Genomic DNA, 26,570 nt, shown 5'->3' with positions numbered 1-26,570 from the left:
AGCCTACCAGACAAACTGCACAACTTAGGTCACGAATAATGATGCCCGTCAGACAACCTCAAATCGTTTGAGATTTGAGAGCTAAAGAGGCATTCACTAGCAAAGGATTAACAGATAAATGGGAAAAAAGATACAGAATAATATCACCAAACTGGAACGAAGAGCTACATCAACTTTGTGCCTGTGAAGCTACAGCTGTGACAATGAAGACTTACCTCGACAGATACATGTAAATGACAGAACCGAAGAGGCAGATTGACGTTCCCATACAAATACAAGAAAGGGTGAAATGTGTTTAATCCAATGTGATTCAAGATAATATGGGTAAAAGGGTACACCGAAGACAACAACTAATATAAGCCTTATCAGGAACTATAGTGGTTGAAAGGCGGTAGACGCCTGTATTTGTTCTTCGAGTTCTCGGAAGCCCCTGTAGACGGGCTCAATTTGGTTTTGTGGAAGTGACAGGCGTCGCACCTCAGTCATGTACCTGCTATTGCAAGCTAACGATCAACAAAGCTTTACGGTAACAATGAAAAAGTAATTCTAATAGAAGCAAATGCAAAAGAGATGCAGCCATCATCAAGTGATAATTATCAACGACTACAAAATAACATCACAAAAAAAAATCTAGCCTTAAAATCTTCCCAAAAACAAAAAACAAAGAAAAAGAAAGAAAACACAAGTCTCCCGTTCATGAGATCTTTTAGGCAATACCAAGAATTATACTCTCAAGGCCTCAAGACATCACAAAGTCAGAGGGCAGAAACAGTCTAATCATATACATGCCACGACATGACAATTTTGTGAATAAGTGGAACCAATCTAGGACATCAGGAATCTGCATCCACTTCAATAGTTCTCTGCTAAACCAGAGGGTGCAGAAAATGAATTATGCATGAAAGTTCAACCAGTAATATTGGAATTGCTATTATTCCACAGATAGAGCAGTTGATAGTGATGGGGCGTGCAAACCCATAGCTGCTCTTCAGCAGGCTCACTATATATTATTGGAAAGAGCAACTAATTACATGAATATCTACGTGAAAAATCACATGATATTTTATATTTATTTGTGAAGGAACCCCAATCGTACAAAGGGTATCAAATCGAATACCAGTACTATTATAAATATTTTGATTAATCTTGTTTATCACATAAGTAGGTTTCTTTATGTAGTAAACTTACTTTAGATTAGATCATGTACATCCCGCAAAAAGCTGATGAGTATGCAGCTAATTGCTAACAGCACAGATTCTATCTACTTTCTTCCTGCAAAAAATAATCTAAAAATCCTGAGAATAATTCACAATTTTGTCTAGATTCTTTCAAGAACCACAAAATTGGAGTACCTGGATGTGCCAAAGAGATGGAAGACCAATGGGTCAAAATGTGTTTGTCAACCACCATCTCATGTCACATGGAAGAATGACATGCTATAGAAAACATAGTGCACCAAATTGATGCATTTAGCCCAGCACTTAATCCGAGTCAAACCGTGTCCTATCACCATAGCAACTTCGTTGAAATTTTATAGTCATAGAAAATATAAAAAGAGCATGGATCTTCTTAAGTGGACCTTATTTGCAAGTTATGGTGATGAAGTTAACCAAAATTTGTTGTAACACAAATTCTGGGAAAGGTTTCCCCTACAAAAGCTGATGTTAAGTTCAAGAAATCATTCAAAATCAGGTGACGTTACGAGGAGGTTAGAGAATCCTGTCTCCGAAAATCATGAAGATGTTCATTTAGTTAGATAAATTACTACTTGACCATTTCTGTTTATCAAACTAAATTGGAAAAAATTGAACTCCTATCATTTATTTGAAGAACAAAACAACATTGCATAGGAAAGAAGAAAGGAACAGCAAGAAGGATACATGTATTGAAAACTATATGCTGCATAAGAACTTGAACTGTAATCAGAAATGCAGTCTGTTGCTGGAATCCTAATGATGTTGAACACAGCATAAAGAAACTGACCTGTTTGCCAAACTACTTATCTTATCCCAAACTCCTTGACCGATGGCTGCTGTCTGTTCCCGTGATGATGCTCCACCAAGAATGAAAGAAGCCCCAACAGCTGTAGTACCCAATTTATGTGCAAGTACAGACATTGCCCACTCACGGAGAACCACTAGAACAGACCTTAGAAGACGTAGTTTCAGGTTTGATGAGAGTAAAATAGCTCCATTTAACAGTTGGTCATATGAGCATAATACAGGCTCAGCTGAACCCTTACAAGCTGCAAAAAGTGCCCTAGCAACATCCTCATCTCCAACTAACTCAATTCCTGAGGTCAACCGTTCCTGACAAAGATGTGGGCAGCATAATCAGATTAAGAGAAACACCAGAAACTAGACCTCTGATGATCATAATTTATCAATACAACTTGAGTGAATACTTCAACAGAGATGCAAACATTAACACACAAAATGTGCTGCAAAAGTTAATAATCAGGACAAGCACAGAGAAGAAAATTACCAAAGCAGCTTTCTCAAGATGAAGACATATAGTCTCTAAAGGGAAGCAAGCCCCGTCTCCAGGACAAAGATTTGATCCAACCCTCTTCACCACAGAACAAGCTTCTGCAACTCCACCTCTAGAAAGAGCTTGATCAAGAAGCCTGGCCCAGGTCTCCCGAATAATTTTACTGTCAGCATCTCCAGAATAATTTGCAAAGTTGAGCATTTCCAGGCATACCTGAGCAGGATAAACCATATGAGAAAGCTTAGTATCCCTTGACCACACAATAAAACAAAGCATGTCAAAGTACCGAGAAGATAGGATTTCTTTTTCTAATTTAATACATGCCTAACAGTCTAAAACGTGCTTCAAGTCTGCAAACTGAAAAGGAAAAAAGCACCCCCAATGCCTATAAATTGTTTACTATGGCTGCTAAGAAAGAAATTAACAAGAAAAAATTATCGGATTAGACAATAACTATTACCATCTGTATCAAGAGATTATTGGGTTCTAAAGAACATGTTGATTAAAAAGACAATTAGACACTTCTCCCCTTACATTAATACTACTCTTAGGAGGAAGAAATGGATGAAAAAAACAACTCAGAATAAACCATTACCTAGCTTTCAGAGTTGGTAATATTTTAGGTATTTCCATGTCATAAAGCAGCCATGCCAGGGCAATCACGTCATTCATGTACCAAATCCTAGAGTAAATAACAATGTTTGCATTGACAGTTTTCCATTTTATTTGGTAGAAAGATTCAATTATGTAGGAAGAAAGGAGATCAAACTGTAAAAATTATAGTAACTCCATGAACATATTCTACCAAACCCCCACCAAAAAGAACGCATGACTTAGCATTAAAATACTGACAAGTATATGCCATGCTATTTGCTTTAGATAGCTGTGCTACTTTGCATTTAGATAACTAATTAGATTCAACACATGATTTTATGATTGACCTTGAACTATGTTCTCTAATTCAAATACAGGTAGAACAACTGAACAGCATAGTGAGTCAAAGCATTACCCCATACATCTTTGTTATGTTAGATTGTTAGTTCATCCTTCAGGTGATGCAAGCATGGTTTCTAAAGCCTGGAATGTGCTATATTTAGTTTAGGGGTTGAGTCAAGCTTATGTCCAGTCAATGCCATATTATTGACACAAAGCCAGAAAGGTCAAATTATCTTTTCATATATTTTTTTGAATTTGAGTCATGCTACCTAATAGGAAAAACAATCATACCAAACTGACTTAATTTGTTATTTGAATATATCACTGTACCTTTTGAAATTATCTATCAAGAGACTATTCTTCATTAACCCTAAAGCAATTGATGAAAAGGAAAATCAGCAATTTCAAAGTGTCCATACCTCCCAAAGCTTAAATGGAACAGCATAATCATTGTATAGCTGAGTAATGCTCTTCAATTCCAGTGATAACTCTTTAGCCTTCTCCTGAGCACTCCTTGCAATTTCATCTTCAACAACCAGGTTGCTCCTAGGAGAAAAATCATTTGGAATTGACTCATTGCCACCTGGCATGTTTTCTAAACTTGATGCTATCAACTCCAGCTGCTCTTTAATTTTGATTTGGAATTGAAGAACAACAAGCTTTGCTTCAAGCATGTCAAGTAAGCTATCATCAACAGTATTTCTGCTTAAACTAATTGAACCTGTAGTGCTGCTCGCACTTTTTGCCTGAATAATTGCATTGCTAAGATATTGAAGTCTGGTTTAGACAATAAAGAATTTGTTAGTCAAGAATCATTGTAAAAGATCCCTAAAAAGTGTTCCAAAATTTGCAACTTCGGCACTTGAAGAGGATAAAGTTTAAATTTATCACCCACTGACCTCTGATGCAAAGTAGGAGCCTCCTCAGTGTCAGTGCATGGCCTTTCTGCCAACCTATACAGCACATGAGCGGCAAGTAGATGCTGTCGCTTCAGGACATGGTACCTGGCTAAAAGGTCAAGATATTTCGCCTGACCAGAAACAATAGGTGCCCTCATATCACTTCCTTGAAGAGCTGTTGAATTTACCACATTGACAGCATGAACCTGAACAAAAATATAATAATCTCTTAAAAAACATAAATCTGCAGGTATGTTGAGTTGAACTGAAATGTGCATTCAATAATCATTTGGTCAAAAATATGAATTATTAATTTATTAAAAAAAACAGTAATTTTCTACATTATCATTAGTTAACAGAATGTTTCTATATATAACACCTAGAAGAAACTTTTATTTTAAAAATTCTATGAGAAAGAACCATATCTTTCCAGATTTAGCACATAAATCATTTTATTCCAAATTTCAAATCAAAGAATAATGCAATTTCCAAATGAGAAAGGATTACAAAATTGAAGGTATATACATACTGAAAATATTTCTCTGGAGGGTAAACATTATCCATTTTGGTGCACAAGTGATTACAGTAAAATCCCCAACAATTTTTTTCTTACATGAGTCACAGAGAATCCCTCTGGTTCCAGTGAAAATTGTACTCACCATACACAAGTGATTACAGTACTATCCCCAACAAATCTTTTCTTACTCTATCTCAAAAAGCCTGAGTTTTCCTGAATGCTTGTACAATAATCCATCTGGTTCCATTGAAAATTGTACTCACCAGGCACCTACTCTTCATAAATTATGGATGGCCAAACAAAAACAAAGAGGACAACCTGGAAAACTCCAGATATATTGAACGAAAATAAATATACATACAAGAATCTCTAACATCAAACAAACTCCTAAAACATCAAATACAAATTGCACAGTCACCTTGCCAACAAATTACATCAAAATTCAGGTAGATGGCTCACCCATGATGCTTATTGCTTATTGTTTCAAAAAGGTTACGTCACTCTTAAAAGGTGAAATTCAGTTTTGTATAATCGTATAAAATAAATAAAACGAAGACTGCTTTATCACAACATACAAATGTACCACCTGGGATACACCACTTTGCAACCAAAACAGATGGGGGGTACAGATGAGACTCCATGTCGAACAAAAATTCATTCACTGAACTAGATGACTGTTATAGGTCAAGCCAACTTAAAGGGAAATCAAGATCCTCTTATGATGCTTTATTCTCAGATCGACAACAACAAAGCTCCTGACACCACTATAATGACTAAAAATGGGTCTTGACTTACTGTAAGGTATAGATATTTGTGTTCTTCTCTCTTTTCCTTCTTTTTTCTTCCCATCAAGAGAATTTGTGATGGCAACGGCATGCCAGCATGCTAGACCATGCAACATGAAGTTATATCTTCTTGTGCATACCATCAACCAAGATGGGGCTACTCCAGCAGAACATCAATCACTCAAAGAAACCAACTTAGTTTATAGACTAAGAAAAGGACATTGAAGAGACAAGACAGTTACTCCACATTGTTTCTAGTGGTACTGATGCAGAATGCGGACACCTTAGATTTGTCTAGTGGTCCAACGGAGTCTCGTTTAGGGTAAAATTAAGTCTAGGGAGTTCAAAGCTAGGTTTTTTCCCAAAAAAAATCTCATGCAAATTCTTGGATTACATTTTGAGGAAACTTTGCTGGCCAGTGGCACAGCCATACCTGTCAAAAGTATCAAACATTATAACAACTGCAAAACTAGATTGGTGCCATCATCATACCAGCAATTCCTTTGAAGGTTGCCATTGATGCTACCTTTAAAACCAGGAGATGACTTTTGAGGACTAACCTAAATATCATATTTAATTTATATGCTTCTTGATCATTTTATGATTTCCTATCCTACTTAACAAAAAGGTAATCCACTTCACCAGTGTGCCATCTCCAAGACTTGTGCCTGGTCAATTTTGCTCCTCAATGCTTAAAACTTTTTATTATTTTCTTTTGGATCTGACTGCAACCCTTTTTCTCTCATCATAAGCAAAACTTCGAGTTACAGGAAAGTTGTCCACAAGTATCACCCTTACTTGCACATCTGTAAGACCGAGCACCAGGATGACTTTATACCACCTTAATGTTAATTGTATGGTATCTCCCATTGTGATGCACATCGAGCTTTACAGCTCAATGAGTGCTTTAATTTGGGCCATTTAACTCAGCATCTAGAACCTTTCTTCTGCAATTCTAATTTCTGAAAATATATCCTTCCAAATTCCACTGTATAATATGCTTTATATATAGCTCATTTTCAATGTAAAACAAAATTACATGCACTAGAACCATAAAACGTAAGCATTTGATTTATGATCATAACGATATGTTGTCTATTCTGTGGAGATTATTAGTAAAGTTTATAATTGGTTTTTAATTCATGAACAGCTTAGCCCAGTGATCTGTGATTCCTGATGAGTAAATATTTAACTGCCTATCAGCATAGTGTTGCATTTGTTCTCATGTTCTTCTATTCTCCGATTCATGTGGGAAGCAAATGAATAACTAGCAATGACAACTATAGATTAATAACAAAATCAAGCTCATTATATTTTTCAGGAAAACATACCTCCTGTAATGGCTTACGGCCAGCAGTCTGCAAAAAGGGGACCAAATCGGAACCTCCATACTCTAACAACTTGTTTTCAAGGCCTATGTCAATCAGTGTCCTGTACAAATGCTCATGAAAGGATGCATCAGGCCATTGGACACTGAGCTGAATTATCTGTTGTATGTAATTATCCCGAGAAGCCTGATCAAGAGAAGGCACAGTAGAAAGTCGAGAAGTGCCAAATTCTCTAGGTTTTCCATTTTGCCCAACACCCTTCAGAGACCGAAGGGCATCCATTATTATTTCATAGCACTGTTCTCGAAGAGCAAGTGTATTATCACGCTGTCCTGGATCAATGTTCACGTTGACTGCATCACCCTGGGCATCAAGAGCTTGAGCTTTTTGCAGAGGTAGTCGTACTACAGCTTCATAAAATCTACAGTATGGGATTCAGAAGTTATTATCATATTCTGATATTACTACTTGAATATTATGGAACAAAAATACAATCCAATTAGCATGAGCCCATATATTTGTCCCATGTACACAAGGATTATACAAAAACACTACCTGTCCACCTACCTTATAAATAAATATAAGAGATTTCTCATATTCACTTCACAACCAAAGTAAACTAACCTTAAGTCTTCAAATCTTTTGCATATAGTACTTAAATCTGCAGATTCTGGAACTTTTGTCAAGAGGTTGAAAGCGTCTCTAGATAAAATTTCCCTTTCATGTGCATTTACAGTGACAGAAGCTTTCTCAAGACACTCTACTGCTAGGAAATATTTGTAGTCGGACTCATTGTAGTAACTTGGACAACCCTCCCTTAGTTTCTCACTGATCTCATCAACTGTGCCTTTGCCATCTGGACCAATATAGTACTGTAGCAAGATGAACAAGTCTCAACATATTAGCTCAAATACCAGGGTATCTTGTAAGCAAGAACTAGAAATGAGAATTTAATCAGGTCAGATAAATCAGAGGGGAAGCAAGGAAAAGAGATGGATGAAGGACAGCCTGGTAGTAGTTGCTAACTCTATGGACAAAAGTGATACAAACATGTTATAAATTTAGAAGTTGTTCACATAACAGCTTTACCTCCACAAGTCCAGTGATAAGTCGAATTGCGAGCAGGTCACCTTCCTCTGAACAAACCAACTGATTGAATGTCAACTGTATGAATTTCTGACGTAAACTGTTATCTAAACCCTGGACTAAGCGAGTAACATTGTGATGACAAATAAGTTGAAGTAAGAAAAGCGCTTCACTGGATCTCCTCAACAATCGCCTCAGACATTCCATTGCTCTCACCTGCATCATGAAATAAAAAGCTAGAGAACCATATGATGGTTTTGAGTAAACCTCTTGTATACCTCCAAATCTCTTACCTCCATGGCAGCTAGTTCTGCTGAAGTGTATACAAGTCGCTGCCTCTTACTTCCTGCACCACCATCTCCTGCATCAGCATTTCTAGTTTGTCTCCCAAACAAATTTCTACCTGTACCTTGATTACCAGTTCCATATAAAATAGAACCATAATGATCTCCCAAACCAGCAACATATCCGTAAAGTCCCCTTCTCTTGTTTCTTCTGGACCTTAAAAATTGCTCCAAAGAACGAATTTTACTTTCAAGAATCTTCATCGTGTCAACTGAAAGCCTGCAAAGAATGACCCCTTCTTCAAAACGACCTACGTTCCCATGGACTACCATGACAGGTAATTCCCAAATAGGAAAGAGCAACCTAGATGAGCATAAGCAAAGTCCTTCATATGCACCAGAAAATACAGGTTCAGCCTCCTGAACAACTTGCCCCATGCTAAAGCCTCCAGATGGAGACCTAGCACTTGTCAAACCAGTGCTACCATCAATTTGTGGCATTCCAACCAACCGAGGATCCTCAAAGGCTTCAGCTGCTTTCTCAGAGACTGTATTGCTAAGATTTCCTGCATCATATACTAACTTTGCTGCCAGCATTAAACACATTGCTGCAGCCTCTCCAATTCCAAACCGATTAAAAAGATCTTCAATTTGAGATCGTGAAGCATTTGACTCAATTAACTTTCTAAGAATGTCCACTGGCCTGTTAAAAGCTACCTCCATCAGACCCATGGTACTGAATACCACAACCCTCCTCCTTGGTAGGATATGTTGGGTTGGAAGATCCCCTCTAGCCCAATGCTTTCCAGATGGCTTTTCAGATGCTTCACCCAACCCAGCAAAAGCGTCTGCATCTGAGAACAAAGATTGTACAGTAACTACTGTATCTGGCAGAGGTAGGACATCAGCCGCAGTGAGCATCCTCCCTTCAATAGGTAAAGATGATACCAATTCTCGTAATGCACGTGTGCTTCTCGTAGTCATTCCAAAGTTACCAGAAAGAGATGGTTGCACACTTGAATCCTGGTTCACAATCAGAAGAGAGGACATAGCAGATGCTGATGAATCTGAGAGAACAAGGCTACCTGCAGAGTGAAATGCTGCTTCCACCTTTAAAGTCAGATCTTCAGGTTGAACCCTACCTGATGCAGACATGGTACCATAATTAAGGCCACCACCAACACCTAAGGGAGGTGAAGGCCTAGTTGCAATGACTTTTAAACAAGAGGGCCTTTGAAAAGAACCACCAATGGAAGAGTTAGTTCCACCTGAGGAAGTAGAAAGATACAGTCTCCTGCCATCTGATAGAACAGCAACTAGGTGCAGCCGTTTTGATTCAATGGTAGACAAAGGTGCTATGCAGACTATTGTTGGTTTTGCACCTCGTGCAACTGCTCTTGACCCAACAGATCGTCTGCCCCCATATTGTGCCTCACGTGGATCGATCAAATTTTTCTCTTCAGAAATTTTTGTTAGCAGACCATCCCCATTTTCTCCAAGATCAAACACCTGTACTTTCATAGCTTCTGTTCTTGCATAAATGATATGTCTTTCATTGTCCACAACCATGTCAAGAATTGGATCAACAGCCCCAAACTTAAAGGCATTTGGCACGATCCACCTGAGCATTTGCCAACAAAATGTTTAATTCATAGTTTAACATACAATAAAAAAATACATGAGCAGCAAATTTTAACCAATACAATTCAAATTGTGCAACAAGATACATACCTTGAAAGAAGACTTCCTAAACCAGTTGTGAGACAAACCTTCCGACAACGCTTATGCCAACCAGAGCCAGTTGAATATTGCATTTCGTACACATGTCCATCACGGCCAGCCAGAAATATACGACCTTTATCTGTACATGTGATGCATGTCATGGTGACTCCGTCAGAAGGTATTCGATACTCAGGTAAAGGTTGTAGTGAAATCTCAGCATATGGATCTGATCCATCTCCACTAACAGTGCAGCACACTCCAACGAGAATCAACTGAATCCACAGAATCAAAACTATCATCAATCTCGAGACTATGACTAAAAAATTACATACCACTGAAATGTTTTAGACAAAGATAAACAGAAAGGTAATCAAGAGCCAAAAGGCTGGAATTTACAGTGTTAATATTTCAAGTCCCGACCATAGAGTCAATAACCAGTATTCACCAGTTCGATCAAGTACCAGTATTAGATACATAACTACTTATTTTCATTTTTAACTGTGTTACTCAATATTACCATATTAGCATAAGTTGGCATCCCACCAGCCATACTAGTATTGTACCAGTCTGTCACGGACAAACTTCTAAACAGGATGTTTGATGTAATGGTTATGTATGTTCGTGTCTTTTGGTATGTTCATGCTTTGCACAGTATATAGAGGGACGGCCGAAGGCTTAATAGTCCCATTTTAATTGGGTTTGTGGCTGTTTTAGGCTTGTAAATAAAGGTTGTGTCATGTGGACACTTGTGAGAGATTCTCGATCTGTAGTGGACCATTTTGACCCTTTGTTGTGCAACTGTTCAGAGCTTATAAAGTTTGTTTGTAATTTGCGTTATCTATTAAGTGTTTTCGGAAATGTTTGCTTGTGGATCTCGAGTGAGGCGTTTTCTCTAACCCGTTTTCGCTTTTGTGGGTCCTAAGGGACCATGGGAGGCTTCGGGGAGGCTGACCTTTGCGGACGGACACGCAAGAGTGCCGCACGACTTAGGCGAAACCAGCTAAGTCCGTGACAGATGGTATCAGAGCGGGACAAGCACTCATAGAAACACTTAGCATGCAAACGTGGGGGACCTAGCGGGGCTGCGTTGAGGGCAGTCAGCACACACGTGACCGTTTGGGGGAAAATGGGCATGGAGATGTAGGGAAAAGGAGTCGCTCGGAGGAGCGGGCATCTGAGATTGGCATGCAGAGGATGGCCAACCCTTCGCGCAAGAGGCACCACGAGAACAGGCAAGCTTGGAAGAATGCGGAGCGCACAAAGGTTGGGATGGCTGAGTATGAGCTACGGCTCAACGTTGACAACTATACTTGATGGTGCTCAAGGCACGCGAGGCGCTTGGTAAAGGATGAGACCATGCAATGTGGAATGAGTTGCTCAGCGACCGAAAGAGTTGTGCAAAGCTCACAGAGGTGAGAGGAATTACTAACTCGAAGAATTTGATACTAATGCATAAGCTTGTATGCGGACAATGGAATGTTTGCGACCATCCTAAGGCGACCGAAACTCGGCGCCATGGAGCATTGAAACTTTCTCTTCGGCATATGAAGGATACGTCTGTAGGAGGCTGAAGTATGCAGCGAGTTCAGTATGCTGCTAGGCCTTGAGTGGTGTAGTGGGGGTTGTATTGACGTGGAGTTGCAATCTAGCAAGTGCGTTTGCAGGAGGCAGAACAATGCACAGTTTGTTCAGCAAATCGGAGTAGTCCAAGGGGATGGTGGTCTCCGAAACGAAGAGAGATGTTACTCCAACGGGATAGTTATCCAGGAGGGATAGATCCCGGTTTCTCTAGAGGGAGAATCATATGCAACAGATTGCACATATTGAGGAGTACCTTAACAAATAACAACTCCACGAAGCTCAATGGACCGAGCAAGCGGCGAGGAGTCGTCGTATGATCTCGCTTGAGAGAATGCATTGGCGAATGCATTGCGAGATCAAGTGGGGGAGCGACCCAAAGCAACAAATATGAGGGCACACTTGGAGTCGATATGGAGATTGGACTCAAGGGAGGACTAACCCGTGGAATGGTGGGCGCGAGAGCCACCATCAACTCAATGCAAAAACAAGGAGCGGAGCAACTTGGGTGTAACTTGGCGAAGTACCCAAGCTGCATGAAAGGAGCCAGCATAGAAGATGGAACATGGAGCGGAGGCACAGTGCTTTCCTTGAACAAAGGTCAAGGACATGAACTCTTGCAGAGGCAAGAACAAGATCATGTTGTTCCATGGGTCCTTCATTCTAACGGAGCGGACTCATCTTGCATGGTTCCAAAGACGAAGGGAGCTTCTGGGCACATGCACCTTATCTCGGAGAAGCATTTGATGGAGGAACTAAGGCGACTCAACTTGCGGAGGCGAAGTTGGGTTCAGAAGGCCTTGACACGGGGCAAGAGGACGCGAAGGCAGGTACTCTTGAAGAATATGCCACGGTGTTACCATTCAAGTTGCCATGAAGGAAGCGGTGCGCAGCAGAGATTGTGCTGGTAGGGGCAGAGGCCCAGGATCCAGACAAGGGTGCACTAATTGCAGCGAACGGTGGACTTTGGGAGCTACTAGGCGACGGACTGTCCTAGAGCGGTGATTCATCTAGGTGTGACCCAAGAGTGGGTGGATGAAGGTCGATTGTCAAAGGAGCGAACAAAATCAAAGGCGGAAGAGACCCTGTGATGTATTGGCAGAGGCCACACATGGAGGGTTCACAATTCGAGTTCATCCCACAAGGATCAGAATACAATGGAGATGTCACCAGGAGGCGACATGGTGCAGCGGGTTGTGGTGGAACAGTTCGTGGCAATGTGATACACACGAATGAGTCCCGTGAGGGACTAGATCATACGGAGGTATGATCGGGAGCTACTGGAAGCTCCACTTCGATGAACAACACGACGACAAGAAGGGCTATGGATTCAAAGAGTGAAGGCCATGGTAGCGCAGAGGCGGGGCTTCCGTGCGTGCATCGAATTTTGCATCGGATGAAAGCCTTGGTCATCAGCATATGGGGGATGTGTTCCACCAAGGGAAAAGTTCGAATGTAAGTACCAGTGAGTCCCATGGGTGGGACTTGATCATGCAAAAGTATAATCGAAGCAGCTGGAGAGTCGGACTGCTCCAGAGCCCATATTCGCTTAAGGGAGCCCGACAAGTCAGAGGACGAGGTCGAGTAAGCGAACGTTGCTACCAAGGAAGCTAAGGAGAATAGAATTGGTGCAAACCCTACAACGTGATAGCAAAGGCCATGCATGAGAGTTTCAGTCTGTCTTTCCATCGACCAAAGGGAGCTGCTTGGAGAACACAGAGGTGTTGAAGCAGGGGGCCGAAAGGGACGAGGAAGCGACGATGAGTCTAGAGGGACTTAGCTACCCAAAATCAAGCATCAGTCAGAATGGAGGTGGACTCGGAGGAGTGCCACAAAGGCATATCTACTGATCGTGAAGAAAAAGGATGTAGATGCGAGGCGATGGATAGTCGGACCATGGACATGGCAGCACCAAGGTATCGCAGAGGCGGGACTTCCGTAAAAGTCATTGATCCCTTGCTCTCATGAAGGGAGAGCGCTTGGTCGTGAAAGGGGCCGAGGAGGAGCATGCAGAGGCAAACTCCAAATACCGAGACAAGGCTGAAGGACAGAGGCCAAGGAACTTCGTAAGACCGGGGAGCCCGACAAGTCAGAGGACGAGGTCGAGTAAGCGAACGTTGCTACCAAGGAAGCTAAGGAGAATAGAATTGGTGCAAACCCTACAACGTGATAGCAGAGGCCATGCATGAGAGTTTCAGTCTGTCTTTCCATCGACCAAAGGGAGCTGCTTGGAGAACACAGAGGTGTTGAAGCAGGGGGCCGAAAGGGACGAGGAAGCGACGATGAGTCCAGAGGGACTTAGCTACCCAAAATCAAGCATCAGTCAGAATGGAGGTGGACTCGGAGGAGTGCCACAGAGGCATATCTACTGATCGTGAAGAAAAAGGATGTAGATGCGAGGCGATGGATAGTCGGACCATGGACATGGCAGCACCAGGGTATCGCAGAGGCGGGACTTCCGTAAAAGTCATTGATCCCTTGCTCTCATGAAGGGAGAGCGCTTGGTCGTGAAAGGGGCCGAGGAGGAGCATGCAGAGGCAAACTCCAAGTACCGAGACAAGGCTGAAGGACAGAGGCCAAGGAACTTCGTAAGACCGGGGAGCCCGACAAGTCAGAGGACGAGGTCGAGTAAGCGAACGTTGCTACCAAGGAAGCTAAGGAGAATAGAATTGGTGCAAACCCTACAACGTGATAGCAGAGGCCATGCATGAGAGTTTCAGTCTGTCTTTCCATCGACCAAAGGGAGCTGCTTGGAGAACACAGAGGTGTTGAAGCAGGGGGCCGAAAGGGACGAGGAAGCGACGATGAGTCCAGAGGGACTTAGCTACCCAAAATCAAGCATCAGTCAGAATGGAGGTGGACTCGGAGGAGTGCCACAGGGGCATATCTACTGATCGTGAAGAAAAAGGATGTAGATGCGAGGCGATGGATAGTCGGACCATGGACATGGCAGCACCAGGGTATCGCAGAGGCGGGACTTCCGTAAAAGTCATTGATCCCTTGCTCTCATGAAGGGAGAGCGCTTGGTCGTGAAAGGGGCTGAGGAGCATGCAGAGGCAAACTCCAAGTACCGAGACAAGGCTGAAGGACAGAGGCCAAGGAACTTTGTAAGACCGGGGAGCCCGACAAGTCAGAGGACGAGGTCGAGTAAGCGAACGTTGCTACCAAGGAAGCTAAGGAGAATAGAATTGGTGCAAACCCTACAACGTGATAGCAAAGGCCATGCATGAGAGTTTCAGTATGTCTTTCCATCGACCAAAGGGAGCTGCTTGGAGAACACAGAGGTGTTGAAGCAGGGGGCCGAAAGGGACGAGGAAGCGACGATGAGTCCAGAGGGACTTAGCTACCCAAAATCAAGCATCAGTCAGAATGGAGGTGGACTCGGAGGAGTGCCACAGAGGCATATCTACTGATCGTGAAGAAAAAGGATGTAGATGCGAGGCGATGGATAGTCGGACCATGGACATGGCAGCACCAGGGTATCGCAGAGGCGGGACTTCCGTAAAAGTCATTGATCCCTTGCTCTCATTAAGGGAGAGCGCTTGGTCGTGAAAGGGGCCGAGGAGGAGCATGCAGAGGCAAACTCCAAGTACCGAGACAAGGCTGAAGGACAGAGGCCAAGGAACTTCGTAAGACCGGTGTCAACGAGCTTCTGATCAAGATAGCCGAAAGTTAAGGACTTCGGGTGTTGCAATAGTGCACGACCAAGGAACGAAGTAGGCAATACGCGGTGTTATACCTTTGCTACTCAGTGGAGTAGGCGGCCGAGTTGATGGAGAAGACGGTACAATCCCAGAGGCGACCAAAACTACTAGAGACTTACTCCAAGTTGGGGTGAAAACTTCCTGCATTCCAGAAGTTTGATGGTATTGAAAAGGTGAATCACAGTAACTAACTCAACGCAAGGAGTGCAAACACTTCAAGTGCTTCAGAAGTGTGAGCAAAGGGCAGGCGAAGGCCAGTAACCAGCTCGATGCATGGAGTACAACCTCGAGGAGGCGGGCGAAGTCAAGTAACCTTTGCCTTCTCAACTCTTAAAAGAATGGGCGAAACCGAGTACCACAATTCTCTTATCTATCCAGCAGAGGAGCTCTACACAGGTTCAAAGACCCTTCGAAGATTTTAGAAGACAATAGTTGTCAAATCCTCACCAATGGTGATCAGTGCTACTGAGAGTAGATTATCCGCTTCATTTCCCAACAGAATGCCAATCGAAAGCGGAAGTGATGCGAATCTACTTGGAAATGACAACTAAGTGAAAGAAGAGTCAATGGGCAAATTTTGTGGAGGAATGACCCAAAATTCAGAAGTTTGCGAGGCGATGCTCGTTAAAGCTCCAACAAGCATCCACGCAGTTCAAGCAGCATGAGGCATTTGAGAAACTAGCGCATAGTAATGATGGTCTTTTCCTTCATCTGGAAGATCTGCAGGAACCAACGAGGATCAACACAACTCAGCCAATCCCACACTAGAGTTAGAGTCATTGGCGAGTTGAAGCAGCATGGCGGATCAAAGGTTCGACTACTCAAAAACAACAGCGGAGAGCAGTCGGGAGCCAAGAGGCGCATTGCAGCTGGAGCAAAAGATTAAAGACTCAACAAAGGCGAGGAGTTGCAGTGTCGGCAAAGGCTTCGACGAGGACGTCGAAGGAATAAGTGGGAGAGAATGTCACAGACAAACTTTTAAACAAGATGTTTGATGTAATGGTTATGTATGTCCGTGTCTTTTGATATGTTCATGCTTTGCACAGCATATAGAGGGACGACCGAAGGCTTAATAGTCCCATTTTAGTTGGGTTTGTGGCCGCTTTAGGCTTGTAAATAAAGGTTGTGTCATGTGAACACTTATGAGAGATTCTTGGTCTGTAGTGGATCATTTTGACCCTTTGTTGTGCAACTGTTCAGAACTTGTAAAGTTTGTTTGTAATTTGTATTGTCTATTAAGCATTTTCGAAAATGTTTGCTTGTGGATCCCGAGTGAGGCGTTTTCTCTAACCCGTTTTTGCTTTTATGGGTCCTAAGGGACCATGGGAGGCTTCGGGGAGGCTGACCTTTGCGGACGGACACGCAAGGGTGCCGCACGACTTAGGCGAAACCAACTAAGTCCGTGACAAGTCGTATGTATTACCAGAATCAATATCAAGGTTCGACTTCTCGTGTCGACCGACTGCGCCGGCTGGCCGATGGTACGATACATAGTGCTCCATACTGGCATACCGACACACGGTACGCCGGGGCATGCCGACGGAGACTTAGACGATCTGTGTCTTGATCACCCATCAAACCAGTAAGCACCACCATTACCATACTAACTCGAGTAGATCAACAAACCATGATCAATATTGAACAAAGATTTAGATCCTTGATCTAATTCATTTCTAGCAATAATATATATATAAAGAGAAAATGATAGAAAAGAATTCTGAAACACACTCAAACTAGTTATCCATACAACTCATATGAAAGGGACTTAAAACCGATTTTAATTTCGAATGATACCGCTTGTAACGGGTAGTATGTATTGGTCCACCAATAGACCGGTACGGGGGCCGCTCACTACTGGGGCAGTACCATTGATCTAGCCCGGTATCGAACAATACGGGGCTGTATCAAGCGGTGACGATCGATTTCGACCATCGTCACCTGATACCGGGCGGTATCAGCCTGGCTGCGGCGAGAGAAGAAGAAGCGTCGAGGGAGAAAAGGGAGAAGGCGCTCAAAGAAGAGGGAGAATCGGAAGAACCTCGACGCTTCCCGATCCGACACCACCCACCCTCGACGATCCCGATCCAGGAGGTAACGGAGAGGCGACGACTCGGCTTCTACTTCGCCACGTTCTTCGCCAAAGGCCGGAGACGCCTGCAGCCTTCGTCGCATTCTTCGCCGAAGGCCGGAGACGTCTACGACCTTTGACGTCTTCGCCGAATGCCGCAAATGAGGAGAAGACGCGACAAGGAGAAGAAAAGGAGGCAACGTTGCCGAGGCAATGTATGCCTCCCTTTTTATTTTTATATTATTTTTATATATTGATTTTTAGTTTTTATATTATATATATATATATATATATATATATATATATACACACACCAAGCGATACACCCGTACTATACCGTACTATATCATGCAAAGCTCGAAACGTCAATACAGTACGAAATTACAAACCTTGCTTAAAACTATTGTTTTTGATAAACAATAGAAGAATACTGATAACCATACAAAAGAATATTGGTATCGGTCCGTAGGGTACAATTGAAAAACCAGTTTGCTTACCACCTGGTAAACCAGATGCAGTGAGCTTACTGTGCTGAAAAACCATATTGGACCGACCGAACCCGACAAAATTGCCTGATCTATTGCCTAATTGGCCATTGAGATGGCAAATACTGCCCCATACCAGCTAGTACAGGTATTAGGTGGTATTTTAAAACTTGGTATTAATTATCAAGAATCCAAATATTAGCATATAAGTCTTTCAACGCTAGAAACAGTAAATACAATTTAAAAGCAACGGTCATGGTGTATTTTCTATATGAGAAATTTCTTTATAGATTGAGAACTAGAACAAAGCAATATAAGACTGCTAAGAAAAACCAAAGTTGGAACTTGGGACATCACAGCTTCTTGTTATCGAAGAAGATGCAGTAAAAGGTTCGGATTCATTTATAAGGAGGTGAACTAAAAGGCCATGCTAACAATGTCAATGCATGTGTTAATATTAAAATTATCAAGTCAGGCTCTATTCTTTTTCAGAAAACAATAATGCTTCCAAATGAATTCAACAAAAATTGTTTGGCAGCAGTGATCCTACCTCAACAGGAGTTGCTAACACTAAGAGATATTGGATAGCTTCAACAAAAATTCCAGACTTCGATTTAGCAAGCCCAACAGCACAAATAGCTTGTTCATCAGCACTATATTCAGGGCATTGTCCATCCCTTACAATAAATAAAAACTTAGAATTAATATAAGATTTAAAAAAAGCATGCACAAGTATACATTGTTTTAAGGACCATAACAAGAACTAATTGGTCATATCAACAAAGATTTTGCCCACAATTTAGTCAAAAACTTCGTAAATTGTCATGCTATGCAGACATGACTGTAGCATATAAAAACTTGGTAAATTGTCATGCTATGTAGACATAACTGTAGCATATAACAAAATGATCCTGCCGATAAGATCTCTGTAACTTGACAAAGTTAACAATACATGAATTTCCAAAATGATAACAAGGACAGTAATGTTGAATAGTGAAATAATCTGCATTCATAACAGTTAGAAACAAATGGGACAGACATTTCATGACCAGCCCATATCATAATTACAAGTAATTAGTTACATGATGCAGAACTAGAGAGCCTGAAAAACAAATATTATGGTTACTAAAAACAAAGTAGATTGTCGAACAAATATAGAGGATTAACTTTGCCCTTGTGATGCTTGTTTGGCCCGTCTCCCCCTCCCCCTCCCTACCCCCACAAACCAAAATGGAAAATTTAACTTTTCCATTGTGATGCTTGTTGGGTCAAGAACCTTTTCCTTCTCTCCCCTCCCTTCCCCCCCCCCAAAAACAGAAGGGGCACCTTGAGTATGACTCCAACAACAATTTCTAAAATGAAGTCAAAATTTTCTTAAATTAAATTGAATTTTCTTGACATGTTCACAGAACTAATGAATCCTGACTGGGATTTGACATGGAGATAAAAGACAAAAAATCAAAGATATATTGGCGAATGGAAACCTTACCACTTATCAAAGCGCCAAAGAAACAGGGAATTGTCAACTGATGCCCAAGCTCTTCGAATCTCAGAAAATATTCCACACAGTGCTGTTCCTTCACCACCAGATGCATTATATCTTTCAATTAGAAGAGAAGGTAACTCCCGAGTCTCCACCACTTCAACTAAAGGAGGCCACTACAATAATATTCTTGTTAAAAGGAAAAGGAGAGCAACGGCCTGAATACCAGAGATATATTAAAGAAAGACATAATACACATACGGGAAAACCAAGAGATGACAATTTCCTTCTATCATTTTGTTAAATCATCAGGTGTAAACAACCAGGTCAATGTGTACAAATGTGTAAAAATACTCAAAAAAAGCAAGAGAACCAAAGAGTCTGGATGTCAAGAAATATGAATTGGTGGGAGAAAGACTTTCAGGAGTCACTTGGCTCACGAAAGTACGGTAGAAATGTTATATTTTTTTCTGTGAATCACTGATACGATCATAATAATACTAGATTTTGTTGCAAAATGACATAGATTTAAAAAGTGGCAAATCATCAAAATTTCAGGTTATCATACGGAGAGACGTAGCAGTAAATAGTTATATATGTGTGTCTGCATGGAGATGTGTGTAAACACATGGGTATGTTATAGGCCAAATATCATTTTGAAATGTTTGCTCTCAGATTATCTCCAAATCATCCCTTGGGTACTTTGTAGTTTCCGAAAAGGTAGATTCATATTGTACCATCATAACAGGATACATGAGTGAGAAATTTTCCAGAGTGGGCAAAATGCCCATTGGATGACAAAGGCAAGATAAATTAGATAGAAAAAAAGTCTGATTCAGCATATGAGACATGTCATGAATTCTAAAGTTAATCATCCATATTGCCCAACTGAAAAAGGCATACATGGAAGAGAGCACCCAAAGGCAACTTCAGTAGTAACAAAAGATTGTCTTGGATTTTTTATATTAATTCAAAAGAGAACATGCTTGAGATGTTGCGTTTCAGCCAATCCCAATCCATATCAGATGGGTTAGATAAGAAGCATCGAGCCCGAATATAAATTGGATATAAATTTTAAGTCATTCGACTAAGACCGGTGAAACTACTGAAAACATTGATACTATTAAAACCACTCCCTACTACCAACCCCTCCCTTCTCGCATTAAGATAATTATTTCCATTGGATATCTCGTCAAGTTTTGCATTTCTTCTCCTTCCCTTACTCTTCCTACAGCTGATGCTTATGGTAGTCACCTAGTTGTTAATCTCCCCAAACACTTATCAAGAGTAACCTACATTCCACTCACAGTCAGCATTCCACTCACAATAAGGAGAAGCAAGAGGCATAATAAGTAACCTACATTCCACTCACAGTCAGCATTTATCAAGAGTATGAAATGTGATTTGTGTTGATCAAAAGCACATATCTCTTCAAATTGTTCCTTTCCATGGAAAACAGTTTGCCTTCTAATTTAAAATCATGGTAGAACTTTCCTTTGCATGTACTGTTCTTGGTCAAACTTCATCTGCGTGGGGAGGAAAACACTGTCATGTTTTTCAAGTGATGACGCCTCCAACCAATCCCTCAAATTCCTCCAATTTTAATCGACTTAGAACCCAACTCACTTCAACGATCATGTCAAGCATAGGTAACAACATTTTCTCGCGAAATGCCTGATGATCCTGATCTTACCCACACACGTTTGACTTGTGGCCAAGAAACAAAGGGGCAGTAAACAAACACCTCCCAGTCGACTTCAAAACGACGCGTTGAAATGGATTAAGGTTCCAGCGTCGCAAGAAAGAGGAGGGCATATGTGTGTTACCTCTTTGGGAAGGGAGGAGTAGGGATGACTGGCGTAGCGGGAGGCTTCGAGGGCCTCGTCGAGGTCGAGCTGGGCAGCGACGTCCTTGCCGATGCGCTCGCTGATATGGAGGCCAGCGGATGCCACGTCCGGCCCGACGATCTCGTCCTCCCACGCCATCCAATCGCCCTCCGCTGCGGCCGGAACGGGAGGAACCGCGGGGCCAAAAACCCTAGGACGGAAGAAGAGGACGAGCTCCGAGAACCGGTGCTCGCCCACAAAACTCAAAAGAATACAACCTGGTCACGAGTGGAAAGACGAAATAAGAAACGCTCTTCTCGGTACCGATGCGGCGGAGAGAGAGAAAGAGAGCGAGCGGGGAAAGGCTTTTGGGGAGAGTAGTATTTTCACTTACCCCGGACAACAGTGACTCACTTTTGTACCCATTTGTTTATTACGCAGAACATGTTACGTGTTCTTTTGGGGACTTCCTTAGGGTTGGGTGGAAGTAATAATTAATGAATTTCCCCGAATTTTAGTATGATATAGTAAGTAATAATGGGCGAATTGGCGATAAAAGATACTTACTTCAACGTTCCTATTTTAATTTATTTTTCCGCGGCTCTTATTCTTCAAAATCTCTTGTTTTTATTTTTCTTAAATTGTGATCTTATTTTTTATAATCCCAAAAGTACCCCTCATCCTTCTCCGCTTGTCGCTAGCGTCGCTCTCTGACTCATCGCTGCCATTGACGATCTCCTTCACCTTCCCCACGTCCAGGACCCTTCATCGTCAGTTTGCCTAGGTCAACCACCTCCTCGACGACCTCCTCTGTCTTGTTAATGCCCATGGCCCCTTCCGCTCCAGCGTCATCACCCTCAAGAATACTTAACGACAATCAACTGAATCCACAAAAATAAGAAGTATCATCATTCTGGAGAAGTATACTATGACTAAACGTTTACTTACGAATAAACAAAACGATAATTTAAGAGCCAAAAGCCATAATTCAATAACCAGTATTCATCAGCTCGATCAAGTACCGGTGTCAAAACATATAGTTCGATACAGAAACAGAACTACTTATTTTCATTTTTAATTATGTTATTCAATAACACCAGATTGGTATAAGTTGGCATACCACCTGCTATACTAGTATTGTACCAGTCATATATATTAACAAAATCAGTATTGAACAGAGAATTGATGCAAAAGAATTCTGAAACACACTCAAACCAGTTATCTGCAAGGGACTTGAACTATTGTCAACAACAGAAGAATACTGATATCCATACAAAAGAATATTGGCGACGGGCGATAGGTACAATTGCAAAACCGGTTTGCTTACCACCTGGTAAGCTAGATGCAGTGAGCTTACTGCGCTGCAAAAACCATATTGGACCGAACTAGACAAAATTGCATGATCTGAGATGGCAAATACCAACCATACCAGCTAGTTCAGGTGGTATTTTAAAACTTGGTATTAAGTATCAAGAACCCCATTCTTGGAATATAAGTCTATCAATGCTAGAAACAGTAATTACCATTTATAATCAATGGTCATTGTCGATGTGAAATTTCTTTAAGGATTGAAAACTAGAACAAAGCAATATAAGGTAGTTAAGAAAAACCATAGTTGGGACTTCGGACATCACTGTCTATTATGTGAAATTTCTATGAAGATTGAGAACTAGAACAAAGCAATATAAGGTTGTCAAGAAAAACCAAAGTTGGGACTTGGGACATCACAGCTTCTTGTAATGAGGAATATGCAGTAAAAGGTTCCGATTCATTTATAAGGAGGTGGACCAAGAGGCCATGCTAACACTGTCAATGCATGTGATTAAAATAAAATAATCAAGTTAGGCACTATATTTTTCAGACAACAATGATGCTTTCAAATGAATTCAACAAAAAATATTTGGCAGCAGTGATCTTACCTCAACAGGAGTTGCCAACACTAAGAGATAGAGGATTGCTTCAACAAAAATTCCAGACTTCGATTTGGCAAGGCCGACAGCGCAAATTGCTTGTTCATCAGCACTATATTCAGGGCATTGTCCATCCCTTACAATAAAGACCATATGCATTTGAAAACATATGCAGCACCAGGCATACAAGTAGCTAAACAATTCATGTTCCAAAATATTCACCACCTCAGGCAAGAACATAAAGAGATCCTCAGAACTTCAGACACAGTATGGTGCCCACCGCACCATTACTGCAGCATATTAGTTGGCTGAAACGAGCAACAAATGTGGTTTAAGAAACAATTAAGATGCACCGACCACAATCACTGCTCAGATAACTTTCTATCCCTTTTCTTCTATGCAGTGTGGCATGACATTCTAACCTTGACCATCCGATCGCAGGCAATGGTTAGAGTATCAGACAAGTTTTTCCTTCTAGAAGCAGAATTAGTTCATGCAAGTTTATCCTGCAAAGATCAGGCATTTTATCTGGTCATGCCAAATGGTAGATCAAGTTAGCAGACTGACAGCCCTTGAAGAGTTAAAAGATGGATATAGAGAAAATCTGCATTTGATCAACAAATTGCTTATTTGGTCAATTGATCAAACCTTGACAAAGTTCCCATACTACAAAATCATAAGAAATCTATGTGGATGAATATGCACTCTTCATTAGTGGTGCGTTTTCTGTAATAAGACCCCTCCTTTTCATGTCTTCTTCCAAATTTGAGGCAGCAGAAATATCATTCTGCATGAGGTAACCTCTAATCAAAATATCATACACCACAGCATTTGGATCAATCCTTCTGTTTAGCATATCATCAAAAACCTACTTTGCCTCAATCATAAACCCTTTAGTTGCTGAACCACAGATAAGTGAGCTAAAGTTAAGCAGATCAGGATAAATGCCCTTCTGAACCATTAATCTCTTAAGTCTCAGTGCCTCAATTATATCCCCTTCTCTACAGTGGCCAGCAATTTTTCAAGTGTAGCTAAACTTATATGGAGCTAGACCAGATTTTGGCATATCCATGAAAACCTTATCAGCATCATTTGTATTCCCTTGCTTGCACAGCCCATCGACAAGTGCGGCATAGGTAACCTCATTAGCTTCTTTCGCTTTCACAAGATATACTTTTGCCTCCTGCAAAAGCCCATGCTTGCAAAGCCCGCCGAAGTAGTGGACAGATCAAGCTCAAAACCTTTAATGAGCATTTCATTATGCAAGTCCAAGCCCTTCTTCACATCCCCTGCTTTGAAATGGACATCCATCAGATTGTTAAAGATAAATTTATCTGGAATCAGGCCTCTTCCCTCCATCTCCTTTCTCATCTCTAAAGCTCTGTACAACTGACCGTTATTGCAAAGTTCCCAAATAACCCTCACATATCCCTTCACATCGAGACGGATTCCCCTCTCATACATTCTACTCAAATATCTCATTGCCGTATCAAAATCTCCTTTTTTGAAGTACCATCTATCAAGGAAGTATAGACCACCACATTTGCTGGCACCCCTATCTCGTGCATCTTTTCAAACATCTCTACCGCTCTCTCCAGCATCCCCTTCTTACAGAGAGCATCAACAAGTGCATTGAAAGTAAATACGTTTGGCAGCACAGAAAGACTTGTCATGCGATCATACAAGTCCAGTGCCATATCCAAACGATCGTTCTTGCAGTATCCATCGATCAAACACGTGAAAGTTACCAAATTTGGAGAAATCCCTAAGAACTGCATATCATTCAGTGTGAAATACCCCATTCTCAAGTCGCCCAATTCGCACAACATATTGACGAGAATGCTATAAGTAACCACTATCGGGGAGTGAGCCTTCAACATCAATGCAAAGAATGCTGTAAGTTACCGAGGCATTCTACGCTTGCCGAAGGAGCTCATCATGGTGTTGTAGGTGACAATGTCGGGATGGGGCCCACACGATTGCATACTGCTCAAGATGGCGGAGGCCCCGCGACAATAGCCTTCGACGACGGAGTTGAAGATGACGACGTTGGCATCGCAGTCGAGAGCGGGGAAAGCGACGTCCACGAAAGCCTGGGCCGACCGGGGGCCACCGTGCCTAGCGAGGAGGGAGACAGCGGAATTGAGGGCCGAAATGTGGGGCCAGAGTCCACGGGAGACGAGATCGCAGAGGAGCTTGAGGGCGAGATCGCCGACGGAGGCGAAGACCAGGCGGTGGAGTGGCGGTTGCTGGCGTCGTGGGATGGGGAAGCAGGAAAGCTTTCGGAGTTTGGCAAAGAAGGGCTTTTAATATGAATCCGGAAGTCCGACCCGTTTTGGCAAAGAATATGGTTCGGGTATGTGTGTGGATCCGGAAGACTCACACACACAAACATATACATATTATATATATATATATATATATGTGTGTGTGTGTGTGTGTGTGTGTGTGTGTATGAATATACATATATATATATATATATATATATATATATATATATATATATATATATATATATATATATATATCACACTAATTTTTATATTTATCGCTCTTAATTTTATCTGATAATGTGTATTTCTTATAAAATTAAAAGCTTGGAAATATGTTATTATTGGCTAAAATTTTATGATGTTATATTACACATCAGAACAGCTTCTTGACTTCCGTACCATCATCTCCACCGTGTGTTCTAGGTTTGGCGACCATCAAAAAGAGTCGACTTTGGAGCCCTTATCAAGCAGACGATGCATCAAAACTGGAAGAGGCTCAACGAGTTTGCAGCAGACTTTGACTTCCTGAACTGGTGACCGTTGTCGTAGTAATCTATAGGCCATGGAGAAGCCATGGATGGGAGCGCAGGGTGTCAGTACACTGTGCTTTCTCCATCAACAAGCTCGCGAGTCTGTCTCATCAGACTGATGGTCATCGTCGTGGTTATCTATATAGAGATCGTAAGGGAACCATTAACGGTGGAGTTGCAGGAGGGCACAACATGGACATGTGCATCAACGAGCTCAGCATCTGACTTTGACTGACTGCTGCATTGAACCGGCAGTCCTTGTCGTGGTCATCCATAGATCATGAAGCAGTCATGAGCTGTGGAGTTGCAGGAGAGAACGACACGGACGTCAACACGGTGCTGCGTGCCATCGACAAGCTCACAAGCATCAAAACTGGAAGAGACTCGCGTGCATCTGACTTTGACTTCTGCAGTGAACTGGTAGCCTTCGTCGCGATCATCTTTAGATCGTATGGCAGCCATGAGCGGGTGGTGAAGTTACAGGAGAGCACGACATGGACATAAACCCGCCGTGTGCGTGTGCCATCAACAAGTTCACAACTGGATGAGTCTGCGTCCTGGCTTTGACTTTTGTAATGAACTGGTAGTCCTCGTCACGGTCATCTATAGATCACGAAGCAGCCATCAGCGGTGGAGCTGCAGGAGAGAAAGACATGGACATAAGTG

General features: G+C 41.8%; 2 protein-coding genes across 3 annotated transcripts; both read right to left on the bottom strand.

Annotated features, from left to right (window-relative positions):
• Positions 1–119: 119 nt before the first annotated feature.
• Positions 120–21,557, bottom strand: LOC103990883 (nuclear pore complex protein NUP155). 2 transcript variants are annotated; one of them, XM_009410175.3, is made up of 13 exons: positions 21,192–21,557; positions 19,372–19,541; positions 18,433–18,559; positions 10,057–10,319; positions 8,335–9,946; positions 8,045–8,257; positions 7,580–7,827; positions 6,959–7,376; positions 4,326–4,531; positions 3,846–4,203; positions 2,485–2,703; positions 1,984–2,309; positions 120–490 (listed from the first exon to the last, which is right to left on the bottom strand). In XM_009410175.3, exons 1-13 carry the CDS (start codon positions 21,348–21,350, stop codon positions 373–375), a joined length of 4,437 nt encoding a protein of 1,478 aa, XP_009408450.2. In that variant the 5' UTR covers positions 21,351–21,557; the 3' UTR covers positions 120–372. The 2 variants fall into 2 exon arrangements, with proteins under 2 accessions (XP_009408450.2, XP_064949243.1); XM_065093171.1 differs by having other exon boundaries at positions 120–493; positions 21,192–21,532.
• A 349-nt stretch (positions 21,558–21,906) lies between these two features.
• On the bottom strand, positions 21,907–24,903 carry LOC135597954 (pentatricopeptide repeat-containing protein At2g01740-like). The gene is made up of 4 exons (XM_065091467.1): positions 24,615–24,903; positions 24,276–24,390; positions 23,111–23,237; positions 21,907–22,047 (listed from the first exon to the last, which is right to left on the bottom strand). Exons 1-4 carry the CDS (start codon positions 24,901–24,903, stop codon positions 21,907–21,909), a joined length of 672 nt encoding a protein of 223 aa, XP_064947539.1.
• Positions 24,904–26,570: the final 1,667 nt, after the last annotated feature.

Source organism: Musa acuminata, chromosome BXJ2-1 (assembly GCF_036884655.1).
Source record: "Musa acuminata AAA Group cultivar baxijiao chromosome BXJ2-1, Cavendish_Baxijiao_AAA, whole genome shotgun sequence".
Lineage (NCBI taxonomy): Eukaryota > Viridiplantae > Streptophyta > Magnoliopsida > Zingiberales > Musaceae > Musa > Musa acuminata.
The sequence above is the reverse complement of the archived record's forward strand: the minus strand, read 5'-3'. Positions and strand labels throughout refer to the sequence as shown.